The sequence below is a fragment of the Molothrus ater genome, chromosome 9 (genome assembly GCF_012460135.2).
Source record: "Molothrus ater isolate BHLD 08-10-18 breed brown headed cowbird chromosome 9, BPBGC_Mater_1.1, whole genome shotgun sequence".
Lineage (NCBI taxonomy): Eukaryota > Metazoa > Chordata > Aves > Passeriformes > Icteridae > Molothrus > Molothrus ater.
Genome location: NC_050486.2, coordinates 20,118,040 through 20,137,655, shown reverse-complemented (window position 1 = coordinate 20,137,655; position 19,616 = coordinate 20,118,040). Strand labels below are relative to the sequence as shown.

Genomic DNA, 19,616 nt, shown 5'->3' with positions numbered 1-19,616 from the left:
GGTCAGGAAGGTTTATTTGTAAAGGACTTTTGCCAAGTTATATGCTGGTGATCAATCCCGGACTGATCATATCTTGACCTACATACCTTGGAAAACGTGATTACGGCCAAACTTGGGGATGTCAGAGTGATGGGCAATGAAATCCTCCAGGAAGCTGGTGAGATGGTAGCCTTGGCGCAGAGCCATGTGGGAGCCCAGCAGGTACTGGTGGACTATGCGCAAGTGGAAGTCGTAGCTGAACGAATGCACGTGCATGAGGTCCCGCACCTTGTCACACTCCTCCGTGAAGAGCATAGACAGCTGTGGAGGGACACAGAGTCAAGGCAGGAGTGTTACCAGGCACCTCACACCCTCCTGCAAAGCCCTGCTGACAAGGCATGGCACAGCCAGTGCAGCTGCCCCAGCATCAGAGCAGGATGCAGCCTCATAACACTGCCCCATGCATGTGCAAGCTTTCCAGGAAAGAAAGGCTCAGCAAATCTGCAGACAAGGTCCTGGAAGGCTCTAAGCTTAGGAGAGACACTCCTGGCATATCTAAGATGCAGCCTTGCTACAGAGCTCCCTTGGAAAGGACAGTATGGTCATGCATGCCTCCTGTCTCAGACAGGCTGGGGCTGGCCAGCCTCTACACAGACACCCAGTGCCCTTGGGAACAGGCAGGAGACACCCTGACAAAGGAGAAGAGAGCAGGCAGCCCAAGAGTGTTGTAGAGCAAGGCACAGAGGTATAAAGGAACCTTTCTGGTGCAGAAAGTAATATCCTCTAGCAAAGGGCAGGAATCATGTTCACAGATCCCTGTTCCCATTCCACTTCCTTCTTGTTCCAAGGGAAGCAGAGAGCCATGCACTGACTTTCCTTGGAGCAGGCATCTTTACCAGAATTGCTCCAATTCCTCCCCAGTCTGTTCTGTCTTGCTCCCCAGGCTAGGACAAGAGTCATCCTCTCACCAAACCTCCCACCCTCTTTTACTGCAATCCAGCTCTGCTCAAGCAGCGCCATGGAGAGCATGTGGCTGCAGAAGGCTCTGTGAGGCTCTGCTTTTCCATGAGAAGGGAGTAGAGGTCTCCAGAACTTGCTATGCCTGAAATGCCCACTATGTTCCAGAGATCACTCCTCCCCAGGAAGCATCCCCTGACCCTGAGGAGCACCAGCTGTGCCTGCAAAGCCATTACCTGGGAGTTCACGGACTGGCCCATGGGGATGCGCGAGCACTCCAGCGCGTACTGCTTCACACAGAAATAACAGCCCTGGAGGAGAGAGCACGTGAGCACAGCACAGCCTTGGGCCCCTGCAGGGAAGGACCACAGCCCCCACACTTCACACCTGGCCTGGGGCCCAGACACTCACCCCACGTTCTGTCTCACCTCTTGTCTGAACCAAGCCAGACCAGCCAACATGCAGCTGAGCACAGAGCACCCTAACTGGTGCTGAGCTCTTCATTATCATTCCTCCTCTTACTGCTCTGAGCCCTGCAGAATCATCTCCAGCTGATCCCAATCTTGCAGGACCATGGAAGAAGTGGGACAGGACAAATGAAGAATCACATGCCCCTGCTGCACTCCTAAACACTGTCTTTGAAGATACCCTAGCGATCATACTTTGTTTCTTGTTCTTTCTTACCTGGAAGGCCAACTCCATGAGCACAATCCCACCTGGAAGAGCTCTCTGTAGATGGTAGGTGGCAACAGCAGGGGTTGTGCTCTGGGAAGAGAAGGACAAAGCTGAAGAGGTTCTCTGGCTCACAGGGGTGTGAAGCTGCCACAATGCTCTGTGGCAGAGGTGGAAAAAGAGAGGCCTCATCAACTGAGCAATCTCACTGGAGAGAAGAAAGGAGATGGCAGAGCTGACAGTGAAAAGAATCCTAACAAACCTAATAAACAGCCTTTGAGAGAACACACCAGGCACATCAATCCCTTCACCTCCTGCTTGCTCAGGACAAGGTGTCTCCAGAGTGTAGGACACTGAGCCAAGGAATGATAGTGTCCATGGAACTTCACTCCCTGCTGTGGTGTTCCCAGACCATTGTGCCTGCCTGATACAGCAGCTATCAGAGACATCCTGTCTCAACTCAGAGTTTAGCTGCCAGCAAATTCATTTGCTCCCTCTTAACTTGCTCAGCAGATTGCTCTCTTCTTGTTTTATCTGCAAGGTGTTGTCTTACCCACAGTCCTGCACCAAGATCAGCCAAAGGCAGGTGCCAATAAAGTATCAGAAAAGGGTGAGTAAATGCTGCATGCTCCCATCATCCCAGGGTGATTCCACAAGCCATAGATAGTTTCTACTTAGCTAGAGACTCCAATGGGTTCCTCTCCCAGGGTCTTACTTATTCAGTCTTGTAAGCTCATGTTCACAAAACTCATGTGTTCACAAAACCTTTTGTGTTCACAAAACCTGCTGCCCAAAGAAACGCTCTCCTTAGTTTCAAAACTGGCTCCAAATACTTTCATTTAATGGTCTCTAGGTGTTGTATTCAATAAGACAGGAAAGAGTCAATCCCTTTCCAGGTTAGCTGCAATATGGTAGAGCTCTGACTTGTTCCTCCCTAGCTGCCACTTCTTTATACATGAGGAACCTCAGCCTGCTCTCACAGTAGAGCCATTCCAGGCTTATCTTCTCTAACCTCTTTAACTTCTGCATTCATTTCACTCTAACTAAAGATCCTTCTGCCCTAGAGTTGCCCTTAAGCATAGATGCTGAAGGTTCTCTGACAGGTAATACTTCAGAATCTCACCCAAAAGCAGCTATCCCTGCCCTAGGTCATCCTGTTCCTCTTTTGACCCACTCCAAGCCTGTTACCAGTCTTCTGATTATTTGCCCTGGTTCCACCCAATGCCAGGAAAGGGCTCTGAGGCCTGTAGGAGGACATGCAGGAGGGCAAGGAGATCTCATCACATTAAAACTCCCAAAGATGGTGCTGGTCTAGACATGCTTTCTTTGCCCTCCCACCTCCTTTCTGCCTGAAACAGTTTCAAAAGCCAGCCAGAACTGGCCCACTCCACAGCCTGACCTCCATCCCAGTTCCACTCTTGTAACAGAAATGCACTCACCTTTGGACTTCCCTCTGGTTTTGGCTTTGTGTAGGAAAAGGACCCTCTACCCTCCACTCCCATTGCTGCCAGAGCTCGGATCCGGCTTGTGCTACTGGAAATGAGAGCAGGGACAGCCCTGAGCAGGGAGCCAAGCCCTGTTGTGTCAAAGCTGGGCACAGCTCAGTGTGCTGGCTCTTCTCCAACACCAGGGCTCCCAGCACGTCACTGACCTGCGAGTGGTAGGTGACGGTGGCCGCACCTGCACCAGAATGAAGCCCATGCTCTGCAGGTACTGGATGTACTGCTGCAGGAAGGCATTGCACATCTCCTGCAGCCAGGGCTCCTCCTTCACCTTGCAGGGCAGTGCATCTGCCGAGTCACAGCTGTGGCTGCGGTCCCTCCCCGAAGCTGTGGAGTCATTGGAGCGGTGGCGCTTCTGCAGGAGAAAGTAAATTCCTGAGGAGAACTGCTGTGACTGGCCCCAGCAGAGGACACCAGGTACACTGGTTGAGCAAAAGGTAGATCCCTCTCTGCCAGAGAGCACTAACATCTGTTTGTCCAAGCACTGTCCCAGTGCATGCACCAAAATGCAAGATCCAAGATCTACCCAGCCATGCACTGACCTAACAGCGCTGCAATAACCTGCTGCTTCCCCCAGAACATCTGCCTCCCCCAGAACAGCTTCCACAATGTGTTAGTGGCTCACAACTGGCTCATGCAAAGCTCAGAGCTTCAGCTCCTATTACCATGGTAAGAGTCCAATCCCCTTATGAATCCTGCTGACTTCTCAGGATTTCCTAGCAGTTCAGTAGCACTGAAAAGGAACAGTGTTTCCTTCTAAACACTCAGTTCTCCTTTTGATGTCTTGAATACTCCTTTTCTATGTGCTGAGAGAGACTAAGGTTTCTTTTTTTGATCTCTCTACTTTAAGCCTGCAGTTCTGTTACATGTTTCTATCTGGCTTTCTGCCTATCTGCTCCACCAACCACAAGAGATGTCTCTTTACCTGGCATCTCTCCAGCTACTCACTGACCTTCTCTAAGTCTCTCCAGTTCAGTGCTTTTGCCACAAGATGTTTGGTCTCACACTAACTGGTCAGATGAAGACATTAATACACAATTATTTTAGAAATTTATTAGAATATTGCCCATTACACTAACACCTCTTTCTGATGAACTCTAACCAGTGTCTGCTGCACCCAACTGTTCCCAAATTGCAGAAACCACTGAGATGTGTGCTCTGTACAGGCTCTGCAGTGAGTGTACAATACAAGAGGGTTCAAATTTCTCTCCACATTGTGCTATTTTACTGTGAACCAGGTTCCAGCTCCCACAAAAGCTCTCATTTCACAGGCTACTCAGGTGCCTTTTGAGTTCCTTGCATTCTTTTTCCATTCTGACCAATCTGAACAGCCCTCCAGCACTGCAAAGCCTGGCAACTCATACGTCCCAGCAAAAGACCTGGAGATACAGAAACCAATACAGCACCTTGAAACCCCTGCTGCAAGGCTCTTCAAATCCAATAACCAATTTCCATTTTCCTCTGTTCCAAAAACAAAGTGAAGTTTTCATTCTGTGATGATACTTTCCCTTTCACCTGTGAGTGTTCAATTTCTGTAGCAACTTCTGCTTAAAGACTGTCAAAATCCTTTTGACATTCTGATAAATTACAACAGCCTGTTCTTTCCTTCTGACACACATACAGAGTGTGAACAGCCAGTACAGGATCTGCACTGGTTAGTCTGTCAGGCTGCAACCTGCTCAGGATTCAGCTGGTTTGCCTTCAGTTGTTTTGGCTATTTGTTGGGTCCAGAAAAGGCTTACCAGATCTGGCTGCTGAATGCATAAGGGAAGTTTTGCTTCCTTAATAGAGCAGTACCAGACAATGCCCTTGATGGCTTCTCCAGACTCAGCCCTGAATTCCCTGAGTAGAAAAGGAAATCAATCTTCTCCAGGCATAGTGTAGCCGCAGGAGAAAAGCTTTGAGGACCCAAGGATTTTCTCAGTTTCCAACTTATACCATTCAAATCCATCCTGTATTTTAGGAGTGAGGCCAGAGCAGCCCTGTTTTGGGAAAAGACAGCTCCTTTGTCCCTGTGCACAAAGCCTGACCCCACTGGTGCTTGCTGACACTCACCTTCCCCTCGACCTTGCCCAGCTGGTCAGTCTGGATTTGCTGCCGGAAGGCCGGGTCAAAGAGCAAGGGGGTGGCACAGTAGTGAACCAGGCGTGAGGATTGCTTCAGAGTCTCCAGGTCTGCCAGCTGCACGACATGAGAGGAGCAGTTACAGCACACACCCCTCACTGAGGCTGGGAACAAGCTCTCCATGACACTGCAGTGCTGCTCACATGGAGATAATTGGGTGAATCCCCTGCTTTGCAGCCTTTCCAGTGCTGGGCAGTGAGGCCCCACGCCCAAAAGTTCAAGCAGAGACCACGGCTCCACTGCCTAGCACCACCCTCATCACACACCCTGCTCAGAGCTGCAGTGCTCCCCTTTGCTGGTGATCCCAGCGTGCTGTAAGAAGGCCCAGCCCACCACCTGTCCAGGCTGCACTCACACTGATAGGCATGTTGGACTGAGCTGATCTCTGCTGCCAGGTGACAAAGAGGTTTTCAATCTTCATCTGTTTCTCCAGTTCTGAAGGAAAGAGAGCAGTCACAAGAGCATCAAGCCACAAGTATTGCTACTCTCCTTCACTCCCATCCTGAACAGGCCATAACCCATTCCCACAGAGAACTGTCCCCTGACAAAACTCTTGTTCTGCTCTGATCTCCTTTTCCAGAAGTGAGATTATTAGGCAGGCTCCCATGCTATCAGCCCCCCCTATCAGCTTTACCTTTCCTCTCCATGCTCTTGATTTCCAGGAACTGGGCCCCATGCCGAGCCACAGGGTCAAAAGGTCCCAAGTCAGGCCCGTGGGCTAAGCGCCTGATGGTGGTGACATCCCGCAGGGCTTCGTCAAAGGGCACCACGTCGGGGTGGAAGTGCAGGGACGGGAGGCTGCGGGCAGAGCTGCCCAGCCGGCCTTGCTCCTTGCTGGGTGGGGGACACGGGCTCCTGATCAGCGCATCAACCTCCAAAGTGGAGTTCAGGAAAGGATTTGGCTCCTAAGCAAACAGACACAGCCATGAAAGCCTCCTTGCTGCCAGCCCTGGAGCAAGAACCCCCAGAGTAAACCCAGTTCTGGCCATCTGCTGAGATCTGTGTTAGCCTTTTCACTACCAGTTCCAAAAAGAGCACACCTGGGCCCACCATGACTCTAATGTGAAGTGGGGAGCCCATTCCTCAGCCTCCACTCTAAGTAATTCAGTCACCAATAAGTGCTGCCAGCAGAAGGACCTGGCTTCTCTTATGACCTGTCTCCAAGAGCAGGGCAACAGTCTGGCTGGAAATGGTGAAGTTGGACATATGAATGTCTGGGGATGCCCTGCCAATCAGGACATAAAAGGCACTTGCAAGCTTCCTCAGAACCCCAGACTGCCAAGGCCCTTCCTGAAGAAGAAAGGACTGCCCGCCCTGGAGTGGTGCCCTACCTGCTTGCTGTCCTCATGCCAGGGTGTGTCCATGAAGCAGTGGTGGTGGAACAGTCCCAGCTTTTGGCTGATCAGGCAGTGCACGATGTGGGACCGGGCATTCTGCCACTGCAGCAGGCGTGTCAGGGAGCAGTTCAAGTTGGCTCCCAGGTCTGGGGACCAGTTGTAAGTGTAGAGGGTCAGCTGGAGAGAGAGGAAGGGGAGGAAGACTTAAGGACATGCTCAGAGAGAGCCTGCCTGGTAGCACAGGCTGCCCCAGGTGTTCTGGAGGTACTTGCTGCAGCTGCAGCCAGTTTCAGATGACAGGCTGGAACAGGGAGAATGGCAAGAGCTCAGTTACAGTCCCCTGTATACAGCCACAGCCATTACTACCTTTTTGTCAATGATCTCCATGAAGAGGAACCTTTGCCGGGGCACCAGGTCTCGACCAACAAGGCTGGGATCAGAGCCTCTCTCTGCTGAGCTGAATTCCATGGCCTCAAAGCGCTGGAGCCCTTTGTGAACTGGAAGAAGCCACAGTTATGACCCTCAGTACTGGTTCATCCCACTTTTATGTCCCACCATGCCATTAAGATGTCATGACAGGATGTTTTGCCATAGTACTGCTCACCTCATCTTGAAATAAACTGTCACAAGCACATTCAAGAGTACGGTCTCAGAGGGCAAAACCAGCCAACCCAGTGCCCATCTCTGGGCACAAGCAGCCTGTCCCAGTAAGGAGGGGACCCCTGTTCATTGATATCCCCCCCCAAAAGACCCCAGCACAGTCCTAGGGACCACAGCCAGGCACTCACCCTGTTCTGTGCTGCAACGCCACTGCTGGAAGTTGCGTCCCAGCAGGATGAAGTGTCTGATGACTCCAGGGCAAGGGCTGGTATTCTGACCAGACTTATAGGGCAGGAAGGCAGTGCCCCGATGGTAGCTGCAAAGAAAAGCCCCAGAGGTGGCTGCCAAGTAGAGCTGTGGCAGTAAAAGTACAGCTGATCAACACCTGCTGGTGCTAAACAGCCACCTGTGAATTGCATAACTCACCAGATCTGCTCAAACACTTTGACAGAGGTGTCACTTGCCAGGGCAGTGACCAGGTTCACCACTTCCACTAGGATGGAGGACAGGAGGAAACGAGAAACCATCTCCAAGGAGCACTGCTGCACCGACGGGCACCCTGCATGGAAGATGTACTGTAGGACAAGGTGCCAAGCTGCCCCAGAGCCACATCCTGCCCACATGAGCAGTGGAGAGGGCAAAGGGCCTGAGGCAGGCAGAGCTGGAGAACAAGAACATTACATGGACGAGAAGATGAAGCCTGAACTAACCCCTGGTTTCAGGTTCTGGCCCAAAGTGGGACCTGGACCAAACACCCTGTATGCTCTGAGCACAGCACTTTATTGCCCCACTTATTACTTGTTCCCTGACTTACTCCACATCAGAGGAAGAGGAGAGCCGTACTTTGCCAGCAGGAGTGTGAGAGGATGTACAAACACCAAAGTGAAAGGTAACCAGAAAGTAGCAACACAGCAGCCATACAACCCCAAATCCCTGCAATCATCTCCCTCCCTGCCTGCAAGAGGGTCTCCCATGAAACTTCACAGTCCCAGAGCATGTTGCAGAGGCTCAGATCCTCCATCCCTGCTACACCTGGGAGCTCAAGCACTACCACAGCTGGTTGCTGGAGTCCAGGTCTCTCCAAAGCAGCTGCAGGCAAGTTCAGCAAGCCCCAGACTTGGAGCATGGCAGACATAACCCAGGCTTTAGAATGCTTGTTCTGATGCACAGGCACATGCCAGGCCTCCTGCAACAGCTTTCTAATGCTGATGCTGGCCCTGAGACCAATGTGACTCTGGGGAGGTTTGGGGAGAGACAGGGTGTGTAACTAGGACCAGCAAGGAATGAAGATGGATGCCACTGGAAGAGGACTTGTCCTGAGAGCTCTGGGTAGAAAGGCCCACTCCCAGCCCATGTGGAGGAGCTGAAACACATACCCAGGTGGTTCATGAATGCCATCCACTGCTGGCAGGTTTGATTGAAGAGTGGGTGCATGGTACCTACATCTCCTTCTTCCAACTGGCAGGCTCGGCGCCTGAGGAGAGGGAAGGGATGCACAGTTACACTACATCAGCCATCTGTAGTGAAGGCAGAAAAGTGCAACAGTCCCCTCACAGCTCCAGAGCAGAGCCCTGGGAGCCTCCTTTTTGGGTTGACACAATCCTTGAGCTGGGTCACTCTTGGTCAGTAGCCATGAGTGTCAGGTGTTGCACAGGGCCCCACAGTGCAGAGAAGGGATCTCTGGCAGGGAGAAACAGCTGTGCTCCCAGCAACACTCCAGCAGTAAGGGATAAGGCTTTGTGCGTGGAAAGCAGCTTTCCTAAACTGCAGTGTAAGGGAGAAACTACAAGGAAAAGGAATGTGGTCCAGAGGCCATCAGGATGCAGAGCAATGTACAACAGACTGGGGGAACAGCATCCTGGCTGTCCAGCCTGCAGGCTGTGCTTGCCTCTGTGCCTGTTCCAGCTCAGCTGTGGCCGTGGCCCGATCCTGGCTCAGGTGCTGTTTGACATTCTCTGTCTTGTGCCGCCGTCTCGTGCGAGCCTCCTCTGGCCTCTCCAGCACAATGTCATCAGTAGTCTTGGGGCTGCCCAGCTCTGAGGACTCTGTCTTGCTCTAGGGGAGGAAGGGATAAGTTAATGTTGTGCACATACACAGCCCAGTCAGTGCCCTGATCTCAAAGTCCCTGTTGCAAGCCTGGCTTCCCATTCCCAGCCAGATCCCTACTGTCCATTCCTCTGACACTATGAGGATGTTATAGGCCCTGTTCCTTCAGCAATGTTACCAGCATGTCCCAGAAGCTGCGGCGTCCCAGCTTGTTTGTGGGTGTCACTGGCTCTCCAGAGCTTGGTGAAGGTGCAGAGGTGAAGTGCAGGGGTGGAGGACAGCTTCTGCCAGGCCCCCCACTGGCCAGGGCCAGGCCCTTGGTCTCTGACATGGTCCTCCTTAGGCCTCCTGGGGAGACAAAGCAAATCAAACTCTGCAGAGCCTCCCCCTGCAAAGCTGCTGGGTACCCCATTGTGTCTGGCCAGAGCCTGGCTGGAGAGAAGGAAAAGAGCCATCAGTAACATCCAGCAAAGTGGATTCAGTCCTGGGGAACAGACAGACCTTAAATATCTCTCCAACACCAATGTCTATGATGCTTCTTCCCCAAGACACCACACAGGAGAGCAGCTTCCTCCCTCCTTGCCCACCCAACCAGATTCCCCCAGCACAGCCAAGCTCCTGCAGGCCAGGCAGGAGGAGCAAGGCTGGGCAAAGGCCCAAGGTGGGGCCTCCTCCTGGCCAGGGTCTCACCTGCAGAGCTCAGGTCCTCCAAGTCTGCAGCACTGAGGGGGCAGGCAGCTTCCACACACAGCGGGGCCGGCAGCACGAGGAACTCCATGACGGCGTCGCAGAGCGCGTGGCGCAGGGCCCCGCGCAGCTTCTCCGACAGCTGCAGCAGGCTGATGTTGCCCTTCTCCCAGATATCCAGGCGCACCCGCACGCAAGGCTCTGTGGGGAAAGGGGAGTTCTGGCTCTTCAGCCCTGCCTTCCCAGCCCCCGAGGTGCCCCAGGGCACGTGGGGGCTGTGGGCAATGGCAGCTGCTGGCCAGCTCCTCACCTGAAGGCAGGGGGTTCAGCCCCTGGCTGGTGCCTGCTGACGGCTGTGAGGCTTTCAAAGTCGCTGTCCTGCAGCAGGCCCACGATGGGAGAGGGGGAAGGCAGCTTCAGAGGGTCAGGCCTCTCCCCGTGGGGCAGCAAGGTGGGGCTGCCATGCTCATCCACGAACGTCAGCGCAATGCACGCGATTCCTGCGGGGCAGAACCCGAAACAGCCTCCATCAACACCCACCAAGTACAGCCCCACATGCCTGCCTGCACCTTGCCAGCTTGCACCATCATGTCACCACTTGAGTTGAGTGTCACAGGCAGGGCCCACAGGAGGGGAGGCAGCCAGGGCAGCAGAGGCTAGCTGTGCCTGTGGGGAGCCACGGTAAGAAGCATGTTTGGCACAGGGTGTCCCCATCATTCCAAGAATCTCTCTCCTGTAGAGTCACAGCAGATTTCACCTTGCCCTGCAGGAGCTTCCTGGGGTGTCCAGCACCACATGCAAGAGGAAAGTATCTCCATTTGCACCAGGAGAGCCTTTATGCAGATTGATCCAGGATGGGGCTCACCATTCCTGTCCTCTTAAGGGACAGAGTACAGGGCCCAGATACTCTTCAGCAGCCCCCTCCAGGCTGTGAAGGATGTATAGTCCCTGCAGACAGGACACCTTGTTGCAGATTACACTCACAGCCCCCTCCTCACTGTACACCTGAACAGGATCAAGTGCCTTCCCCATGCACTCCAGCCAGGTAGGACTGGGGACAAGGCAGGCTCACACCCAGGACTAGCCTGGAGTCACTGCAAAGTTCAGCCCCTGCCTGTCGGCTCAGCAGCACAACCACCCAGTGTCCATCATTCCCTGTGAAGCACAAGCTCTGCAGCAACCTTTCCTCCAAGGCATAGCAGACACAAGGGAGAGTGCACTGGGATGGAGAGAGATGCTCACAAAGGAGAGAGGTTCAAATCAGAGGGCAGCTCATGTGCATCCACACTGAGGAAAGGAAACTACACCTATGAGCAACCCCCACAGAGCCTCTTGCTGCAGCAGAGCAGCTCTCCAGGACATGGGTGCCAATACAGAGCAGGAAATCTGCCCCACACGACAGTGAATATGAGCTCTACCAACCAGACTTTCTTTCTTTAAGCAGTAAAGGGCACAACTCCTTAACAGTCTGGTTTGGCAGTTGCCCCTAGGCCCACTGAAATGGCTGAATGATCATGTGGCAATTATAGACCATTCCCCTTTTCTTCTCCTGGATAAATTCCCACACTCAGCCTCTTCAGCCTCTGGCACATTTCCCTATTACATCCATTTTTGTATCTCTGCTCTGCTTCAGTCAGGTACATCAGCAAGAGCTGCCAAGGGTCTTACTGCCTGGTGCACTGGAGGTGGGGTGCTGGAGAACTGTTATCTCCCATCTGTGGGGGTCTCTGAGCCCCTCTGACCCCGGCTCACTGAATTACAAAGCACACATCTAATAGCACCTGGCCACTCCAGCCCTTTGGTAAGCAAGGGAACACCCCACACCAGGACACAGCCACTGGGAGAGTGATGATGCTACACCCTGGAGCATCAATGACATTTGAAACACCAGGACTCCCATTTTCCTCAGGGAAGAGATGCCTGTTTGGACCTGTGGGAAAAAAGATGCAGGACTTTGGTGTTCACTGCTTGCAAGCTGGGAATCACTGAGCTGCCACCTCAAGGCAACAGGTTCTGTTTGCTCCTTTATCCAGCCAGCAAGAAACAGGGCTCAGCTATAGACATACACACACAAACACACAGAGGAGTCAGAGCTGAAGCCACAACACAAGGAAAACAAGAACAGCTGGGACCAGAGAGCTGCATGGGAAAAGGAGATGGAGTAACACTTGGAGCCAGGGGTGCTACCTTGGAAGTGAGAGAGTGGAAAGAGGTGCTGCACAAGGTCCGACATGGTACCTACATAACAGAAGAACATTCAAACAGTGCACAAGGGGCACAAGTCACACAACGGCCAGGTGACAGACCACACGGCCTGGACAAAACATGATGTGACAACCTGCTGCAGGGTGAGCCCTATCCAATCCCCTCTCCAGCAGTCTAGAGAAAAAACAAGGACATTGCCCACACACACCCAGATTTCCCTTTGCAGCAAGGCTTCTGCCACAACTGCTCCCACCCCCTGCCCTATGGAGCCTCTGTGCCCCACACTGAGGTCTCACTGTGTCTAGAGCTGCTTCCTGCAGCAACAGGTCAAGCTTAGCAAGCTGCTTTGTGGGAGGCCTTAGTTTGCTCTGCCACACATGCAGAGGTGTGCAGTCCCTCAGGCACACACCTTACTCACCCTGCAGCCATGGAGGAACACACTCCCCCAGCACTGACCTTCCTCAGTCAGTCATAGCTCTCCAGCATGGAAACACCTCCCCAACACACAGCCCCATACCCTGTTTCAGAAGAAGTGAGCACAATACCTTTTCCACCAGTGCCTTGGCCACCTGGCTTGTTGTACAAATAGAGATCCTGGTCAGGGATGCTCCCATTGTGGTTGAAGTAGTGCTAAAGAGAACAAGGAAGAATACTGACAAAGATTAGAGAACTTACCTTAACTGGAAAGAGGCTTGTGTATATGCAGAGCTCATTCCCCAACCCATAGAATCAAATCCAGATCTACTCAAAACACTTGCCAACACAGCCTTCACAACTGCTGGGGTGAAGGAACATCTTACAGTTCATACAGAGTAATATGGTACTACCTATCTGTCTTTACTATGGCCCTGCTAAGGAGTGGGTAGCAGCTCCCAAATTTTTATTAATCCTGATGTTTCAGTCCTTAGATCTGACGGAGCCATGCAAGGAGCCAAGTTCAGCTTTGAAAGGGGGTCTTCTCCCATGCTCCTGGGAGACGACTGTGGGCATGAGTTCTGTAGTTGCTGCTTTTTGCACAGTGACTGCCTGGCATGAAAGCATGGCCTGTCTGGGCTCATCAGGATGTGCTCAGTCCTGTAAAACTCCCCCAGGCCTCAGGAGTTGGTGTCAGTTTCTCCCCAACCCTCCATGGCAGAGCTGGCAACATGGTGTCTGAGCTGCCCAAACGAATGCCCCCAGCAGCAGCTGAAGCTGGGCAGACTCCTGTCCCAGCCCCAGCCCTGCTCACCTTGAAGTGGTGCTCCACGTTGCTGTCGGTGTACTTGGGGGTGTGCAGGAAGATGAGCAGGTTCTGGCGCAGGTAATGGGCCACGGCGTGCAGCCAGGGCACGGCCGAGGGCGGCAGCGAGAACTGCAGGACCTCGGTGGGCGGTGTCCCGGGGGGCTGGATAAACTGCACACAGGAGCCTTTAAAACCCAGCTGGGACTAGCAGCCTGCCCTGGGGCTCTAATACTGATAAAAATGGTGTCAGTTGGCTCTGCAAAGGGAGAAGTGTGGGGGGCAGAACCCTAGACAGTGTCCTGAGACAGATCACAGAATATCCTGAATTAGATGGGACCACAAGGATCATCAAAGTCCAACTCCTGGCCCTGCCCAGGACAGCCCCAAGATACAGGCAGACATTCATTCCAAGGTGTGGGAAGGAGGGCACAGTCCTGCCATGCTACAAACCCAGCAGAGGGAATCCCCCAGATACCCTGGCACCCACACAGTATATCCCTCAGTATTTCCCTCAATGATAGCCTGAGCAAGCACGGGAGCAGGGAACAGGATGTAGCAAACTGCCCCGGGCGCCCCTGGGGCAGTAGCAGCTGAGACAGGTGAAAATGCAGGACAGTGCCCTGGGATAAAGAGAGCAGATTAGCAGTGAGGTACCTCCACATCTGCTGGGGTCAGCTTGCAGTTCCGCACCAGCATGACAGTGATGATGTCCAGGGTGGCCTCATCCAGGCGTCTGCGCAGCACCTTCACCAGCTCGTCTGTGATCTCAGGGCCCTGACAGGGGAGCAAAGGTAACAGCAGCTTTTTCACCCCATCCAGTAAGTCAGTCTTACTGACTACAGCCACCTCTCCCTCCCTGTTCAAGATGTACCATCCTCACACTCACTTCCTAATGGGAACATGACTTTCCCCACCATCAGTTTCTTCAGATGTATTTTTCTATGGGTTTATGATCACAGAAGACTGCTGGTGCAGTAGGCAAAGACAAATGCACTCCTGCACAGGGTCTGCAGGAGGTTTCATTGTGGGTTATGGATCCTTTCCTTATATTTTCACCCACACAGAACAGAGAGCAGCTCTGGGCTAAGGAAAAGCTATTTGCTCAGGAGTGAGATTCCTCTCCTCAAGCAAGAAGGCAGGGAGCAGAGCTTTGTTCCTCTGCTTTACATCAGCACAGTTCTGCTGCCAGGTGCTCTAACACATACCTGCTGGGGCAACACCATGGACCATCAGCTGGATGTGTCTGTCTATCTGTCCCACAGGGCGGGCAGAGTCCACACTACGGCATGAGGCGGTGTCCAGAGAGGAACGAGAACCCTGGAGAAACAAAAGCAGCCATGTGGAAGTAGTTTCACATGAATTCTAGATCCATCATTGTCCCAGGCTGTCAGGCAGATGCCACCCACTGCTGCCCCACTCCCACACATCTCCAGTGTAAGTTTTACCCCACATAAAATCCAGGTTGCTGGGACTACTGAGCTGCCCCCATTCCTGTGACCATGAGCACCCACATCCACTCACAGAGAGCAGCAGACTCACCATGAGATCCTCAGTGTAAATGGGCTCCTGGCTGCGTGTCAGTGCCAGTGAGCGAGATGATGCACTAAGGCTGCTCTCTGCTTCCCACACCTTCCCACTGTGGGTGGTTTCAGTCAGCCTGAATACAGAAAGATATGTCAGCCTTCATGCCCAAGGATGACAGTATTGTACATCCACAGAAGATCCACATCTTCCTTGCTCTCCCCTGTGTACTTTGTGGGGACTAGTCCTTAGAATATGGAGTTTGTGGAGAAATTGCTCTCTGGCCCCCTCAAAAAAGCCATCCATTTTTCCTCCTATGTAAAGGCTTAGCACAGGGAGAACAGGATGGGTCTTGCTTGATGTGACTGACTCATCAGAAATCAGATATTTGCTGCTTGGGTCACAACATGGTCCCTGAGGCTGGGCAGACACTTTCTGTCCCAAGGAGCTCTCAGTCTGTGTAACACACATAGCAAGGCCAACAAGTCACACTGGCTTCTTACCGGAGGTAGAAAACAGATTTAGTGGCACGTTCCTGGTAGACAAACATATTCTTCCTGTTCACCACAGAGAAGGCGTTGAGCACGGAGCGAAGTGCCTGGATAGCTGTGGGCAGTGTGGGACATTAGCTATCCCACATACCCTTCCCTGGAGTGCCAGTCCAGCCAGCAGCTGGACTCCTGACACGTCACACGGGAGAGAGGAACCTGGGCTGTACGTACCTCGTGAGACGCCCATGTTGGGGCCCATCTTGAGGCGTGAATGCACGTGGATGAGTGTGCTCCACACCACCCCACAAGCAAAGTGCCCTGGCATGAACTGCATGGTGGCAGCCAGGTAGTCCCGGGGCTGGTAGCTCTCCTCTACAGAGTAATCTGTAAAGAGCATAGGACACAGCTGGGGCCACAGCATGGAAGTTAACATCTTCTTAGGCATCTCTGTAGCACTACAGCTGAGGCGTGGCTAAAGGAATATCCATACCATCCGTGGGCATCACACGCTGCCTGTATGAAGTATAGGGTGTTTCACTCTTCCAGATGTCCTCCTCACTTTCTGCCACAAGTAATGAGTTGCATATGTGGCTGTCATGCAGGTCCTGCAGCAGCAAGCGCTGCAAAGGATGAGGAAAGATTGATACTGTCGCTTGCACAGCCACGGAAGACAACAAGAAGTGCTTAGGGACAGACTGAGTCCCTTTTCCTGTGACCCCCCCAAGCTGGGACTCCACCAGCTGAACTGGCTCCCCAGGCCCTCTGAGCTGAGCCCTGACTCAACAACCTCCAGAGGTCCCTTCTGATTTAAGCCATCTAATCACTGGCAGCTCTGTTAGTTCCCTCTTAAGATTTGTTACCTGATTGACAACCCTGCAGATTTCACTGATCTTCTTCACCACCACCTGGTTGAGACTCTGGCACTCCCCTGGCTGCTCCTCTTCTGTCTCTGCTGATTCTGCCTTCTCCACACTCAGGCTGCTTTATGAATAAGGGAGAATGGGGTCAGCAGGGCACCTGGACAGTGCCCATCACTGGGTACTGGGAGCAGGAACACAGTGGGAAAGGATGGCAGTTTTCCCCTTATAGAGCACCAATCTAGTCCTGCAACTTCCCATCCACAGTAGGCAGGGAGGAGATTGTATCCAGAGATGAGTGAGTGGCAACAAGGTCACAGTGCAGAGAGGCAGTGGTCAGACAGGGGAGCCTCCTTACCGTGTGTGGTAGTAGACCTCCACTCGGTCCTGATGGATTTTTATGATGAGCCAGAAATCCGGCATAAGGGGGCACCTGGGTTCCTGGTCACTCATTAACGCCTCCTCATACTCCGAGTCACTGCTTCCCCCATCATAACCTGCAATGCAGCCTCACTTCAGCCCTAGGCCTGGCAAAACACCTCCTCCCTGGGCAGGGCAGTCACTCACAAACCCTGCTCTCAGGGCTCACCCCAGCCCAGGAACACTGACCCCCCTGTGTGTCACTGTCAGTGCCACCACACACTGTCAGCCCCCTGCCCTGGCAGACTCACCCAGATGGTCAGAGTCCATGCTGCCCTGGCTCGACACGAGGCTCTGCACACGGCTGGGACGCTGCCTGCTGGAGCCTGCAGGGAGAAGAGGGGTTTGACCATGAAAGTACTTGCTAGGCCCCATCACATGCCCCATCCGCTGCAGAAACATCATGCCACAGGACAGCCAGGCTGTGCTGGCCACGGGGAGGCAGTGCTGGGGAATGGGGCTCTCACAGCCACTCTGAAGTCACCAGGAACTGCATGTCATCAGGGATATCAGGGCAGCAGCACAGCATCTTGGGTACTGTTAAGCACTGAACTGCCAGCACCCTGGCAAGGAAGAGACCAAAGTCCTGGTACTAATCCAGGTATTTAGGGACAGGAATAGGAGTAATAGTTATATTATCTATGTCACAGCCAGAACTAGCCTCTTCCCTTTAAAGTTTCTGATGTTGAGGTACATCCTGCCCACACTGCAGCTCCTACCTTCCCTGCCCTGTGTTACAGACTCAGACAGGCTTGCTGCAGATGGTGTCACCAGTGGTGATTTCTCACTGTTTCCCTTTTCAGATGATGATGATGGCAATGACTGTATGGTTGTCTCTGGAACTGCCTCTTCCATGGAGTCCTGGCCTGGTGCTCTGTTTTGATCAAGTCTCAGCATATCTCCTGGAGCCTGCATAAAGCCAAAGTCACAAAAATGATGAGAAAAACAGGCACTGAAAAAAAAAAATCCCATCATCCTTCCTTGTCATCAGTGTCCCACAGCTTCTCACCAACAGATTGTTCAGAGCTTCTCACCTCATTCAGTGTGTGGCTGCCTCCACCTGCAGGGTTCCCTGTGTCAGGCACAATGCGTGTCTCACTCTCTGGCCACTCCCAGAGACCCTGGCCTTCTTCTGGGAGGACACAGCTTGTGTGGTGTGACAGCTCAGAGCCTTCTGCTTCTGTTTCACTGGTCCCTTCCTGGCCACCACCTGTCCTGGTGCCCCCTGCAGCTGGCTGCTGCAAGCAGGGTGTCCCTGAAGGCTCTGGAGCAGTCCTCCTGGAGTGCAGGCGGCTGATGGAGATGTAGTGGTAGTCGTTGCCTTCTGCGTTCAGCATGTAGCCTGGCAGAGCCATTCTCCTGAACTCCTGCAACACAGAGAAGAATAAGCATCCTGCTAGCAAGCAAAGCATGGTGCTGCCCCAGGGCTTTCTCTTTACCTCCTTGAACTTCTCCAGAGAGTGCTCAGGCCCAAAGACAAACTGGAGCAGCACCACCTCGCTGTGGCAGCTGGGCCTGCCCTTGGAGTTATAGATGTGGGTGGCCACCCTGTGCAGGATGGAGGTGCTGATGACCTGCGAGTGACGCAGTGCTGACACAATCTCATCGTCCAGGAGCCAGCGAATCTGAGCAGAGCAAGGACACAGAGCAACATCCAGGTCACCTGAGTTTGCAAGCCTCCCCCAGCTCTCACCCAAGCCCCAATAGGATGAAGGTAGCCTCTCTCATCAGCCACATCCCTCATCTCCTGAATGTAGCTAAGAAAAGGCCTTTAGAACACAGCTCTGCCTGGCCCACCCCAACTGCAAGCAAGAATTTTCTCTGGGTAATCCCACAGTTTTGGGAACTACAAGGATAACATCTTATGTGACACCAGGAAGCCTAACAGTCAGTTCAGCTGACAGGCTGCAGCTTGGAGCAGGCTAGGAAGTGTGGAAGAGGAGTTGAGTGCTCTAGCTGGAAGCAGGAAGGCAAATCTGGCTTACCTCATTCATGGTGGCTTCAATAGCCTGCCTGTGCACTCCAGGGAGGTTGGAAAGGGCAGGGTGCCTAGGAGAGAGACAAAGAATCAACCAGTCCTTCTCACTCATTCAGCTACCACAGAGCAGCTTCCAGGCAGTAAAAGGAAGCAGTGAGGGGCTGTGCAGTGCCCTACCTCTCATCTCCAGTGGATGGGAGCCGTTCCAGGTTGTGCATGATGTCCTCATCTGAGCGGAAAGAGGATGGCTGCCCTGGAGAGCGCGTGAAGGACACGCTGCTCTCAGAGGTGCATCTGTCACAGGAGAGAGAGTAGCCTGAGAGTTGGAGCCAGAGAGGATAAACAGACACAGAGAGCGAAAAGGGATCTCTAGGGAAGGTGAGCCTATCTAGGAAATATTTGAGTATTCTTAAGGCTGTGACAGGCTTTGTGAGAAGAAGAATCGTAAGTCTCAGTACATGGAGATGAGCCAAGAATGACTGTCTGGCTAGGGCAGGCAGAGCGTGGGTGACTGGGCCTCTTTCCACCTACCTGTTGTGAAGGATGTCTGTGTTCACAACTTCTATCTCCAGGGGCAGTGTCAACACAAAGATGTCCAGGGTCACACAGAGATCCCCCAAGTCAATGGTGTTCAAGCCCTGGCAGCTTTCCAGGCAGCCCAGAACTTCCCCTGAGGAGAGATCATAAACCAAGGGACTCAAGCAACCAACATCTCTGCTTGCACACATACCCAGCGTGGTGGCAAGTACAGAGACTGCAAGAGGTGGCTGTCACACACACCTGGACAGGCTCAAGAAGGCCACCATCATCTTCCATGATCCTTTCAACCTTCCATGACCAATCCCACAGCAAGTGGGAGACCTGGTGAAAAAGCCCTTGTCTGATGATGGCAAACCCTGGGGGTTTACAGTGAAGGCTGGTCTAGGGAGATTGCTGTTTAACACACAGCGTGTTTGTTCCAGGAGCTGCTCACCCAGCAGGGACCTGACAGAAGCCCTATTGCCATTTAACCCCCCAG

At 53.0% G+C, this 19,616-nt stretch overlaps 1 protein-coding gene across 1 annotated transcript in view; it reads right to left on the bottom strand.

Annotated features, from left to right (window-relative positions):
• SZT2 (SZT2 subunit of KICSTOR complex) overlaps positions 1 to 19,616 on the bottom strand; it is a 53,047-nt gene that overhangs the window by 5,020 nt on the left and 28,411 nt on the right. The window contains exons 33-66 of the mRNA XM_054515698.1: positions 19,130 to 19,268; positions 18,776 to 18,892; positions 18,606 to 18,669; positions 18,060 to 18,245; positions 17,655 to 17,987; positions 17,340 to 17,529; positions 16,872 to 16,946; positions 16,559 to 16,697; positions 16,204 to 16,324; positions 15,834 to 15,963; positions 15,575 to 15,727; positions 15,356 to 15,458; positions 14,871 to 14,988; positions 14,539 to 14,648; positions 13,986 to 14,106; positions 13,338 to 13,502; positions 12,655 to 12,739; positions 10,215 to 10,404; positions 9,908 to 10,128; positions 9,396 to 9,565; positions 9,060 to 9,226; positions 8,548 to 8,645; positions 7,598 to 7,730; positions 7,360 to 7,487; positions 6,938 to 7,068; positions 6,566 to 6,748; positions 5,869 to 6,139; positions 5,590 to 5,669; positions 5,166 to 5,291; positions 3,260 to 3,465; positions 3,048 to 3,138; positions 1,621 to 1,701; positions 1,173 to 1,247; positions 87 to 300 (exon numbers count right to left, since the gene is read on the bottom strand). Coding sequence (XP_054371673.1) covers positions 87 to 300; positions 1,173 to 1,247; positions 1,621 to 1,701; positions 3,048 to 3,138; positions 3,260 to 3,465; positions 5,166 to 5,291; positions 5,590 to 5,669; positions 5,869 to 6,139; positions 6,566 to 6,748; positions 6,938 to 7,068; positions 7,360 to 7,487; positions 7,598 to 7,730; positions 8,548 to 8,645; positions 9,060 to 9,226; positions 9,396 to 9,565; positions 9,908 to 10,128; positions 10,215 to 10,404; positions 12,655 to 12,739; positions 13,338 to 13,502; positions 13,986 to 14,106; positions 14,539 to 14,648; positions 14,871 to 14,988; positions 15,356 to 15,458; positions 15,575 to 15,727; positions 15,834 to 15,963; positions 16,204 to 16,324; positions 16,559 to 16,697; positions 16,872 to 16,946; positions 17,340 to 17,529; positions 17,655 to 17,987; positions 18,060 to 18,245; positions 18,606 to 18,669; positions 18,776 to 18,892; positions 19,130 to 19,268 — 4,914 coding nt within the window. The remainder of the gene's footprint in view (positions 1 to 86; positions 301 to 1,172; positions 1,248 to 1,620; positions 1,702 to 3,047; positions 3,139 to 3,259; positions 3,466 to 5,165; positions 5,292 to 5,589; positions 5,670 to 5,868; positions 6,140 to 6,565; positions 6,749 to 6,937; positions 7,069 to 7,359; positions 7,488 to 7,597; positions 7,731 to 8,547; positions 8,646 to 9,059; positions 9,227 to 9,395; positions 9,566 to 9,907; positions 10,129 to 10,214; positions 10,405 to 12,654; positions 12,740 to 13,337; positions 13,503 to 13,985; positions 14,107 to 14,538; positions 14,649 to 14,870; positions 14,989 to 15,355; positions 15,459 to 15,574; positions 15,728 to 15,833; positions 15,964 to 16,203; positions 16,325 to 16,558; positions 16,698 to 16,871; positions 16,947 to 17,339; positions 17,530 to 17,654; positions 17,988 to 18,059; positions 18,246 to 18,605; positions 18,670 to 18,775; positions 18,893 to 19,129; positions 19,269 to 19,616) is intronic.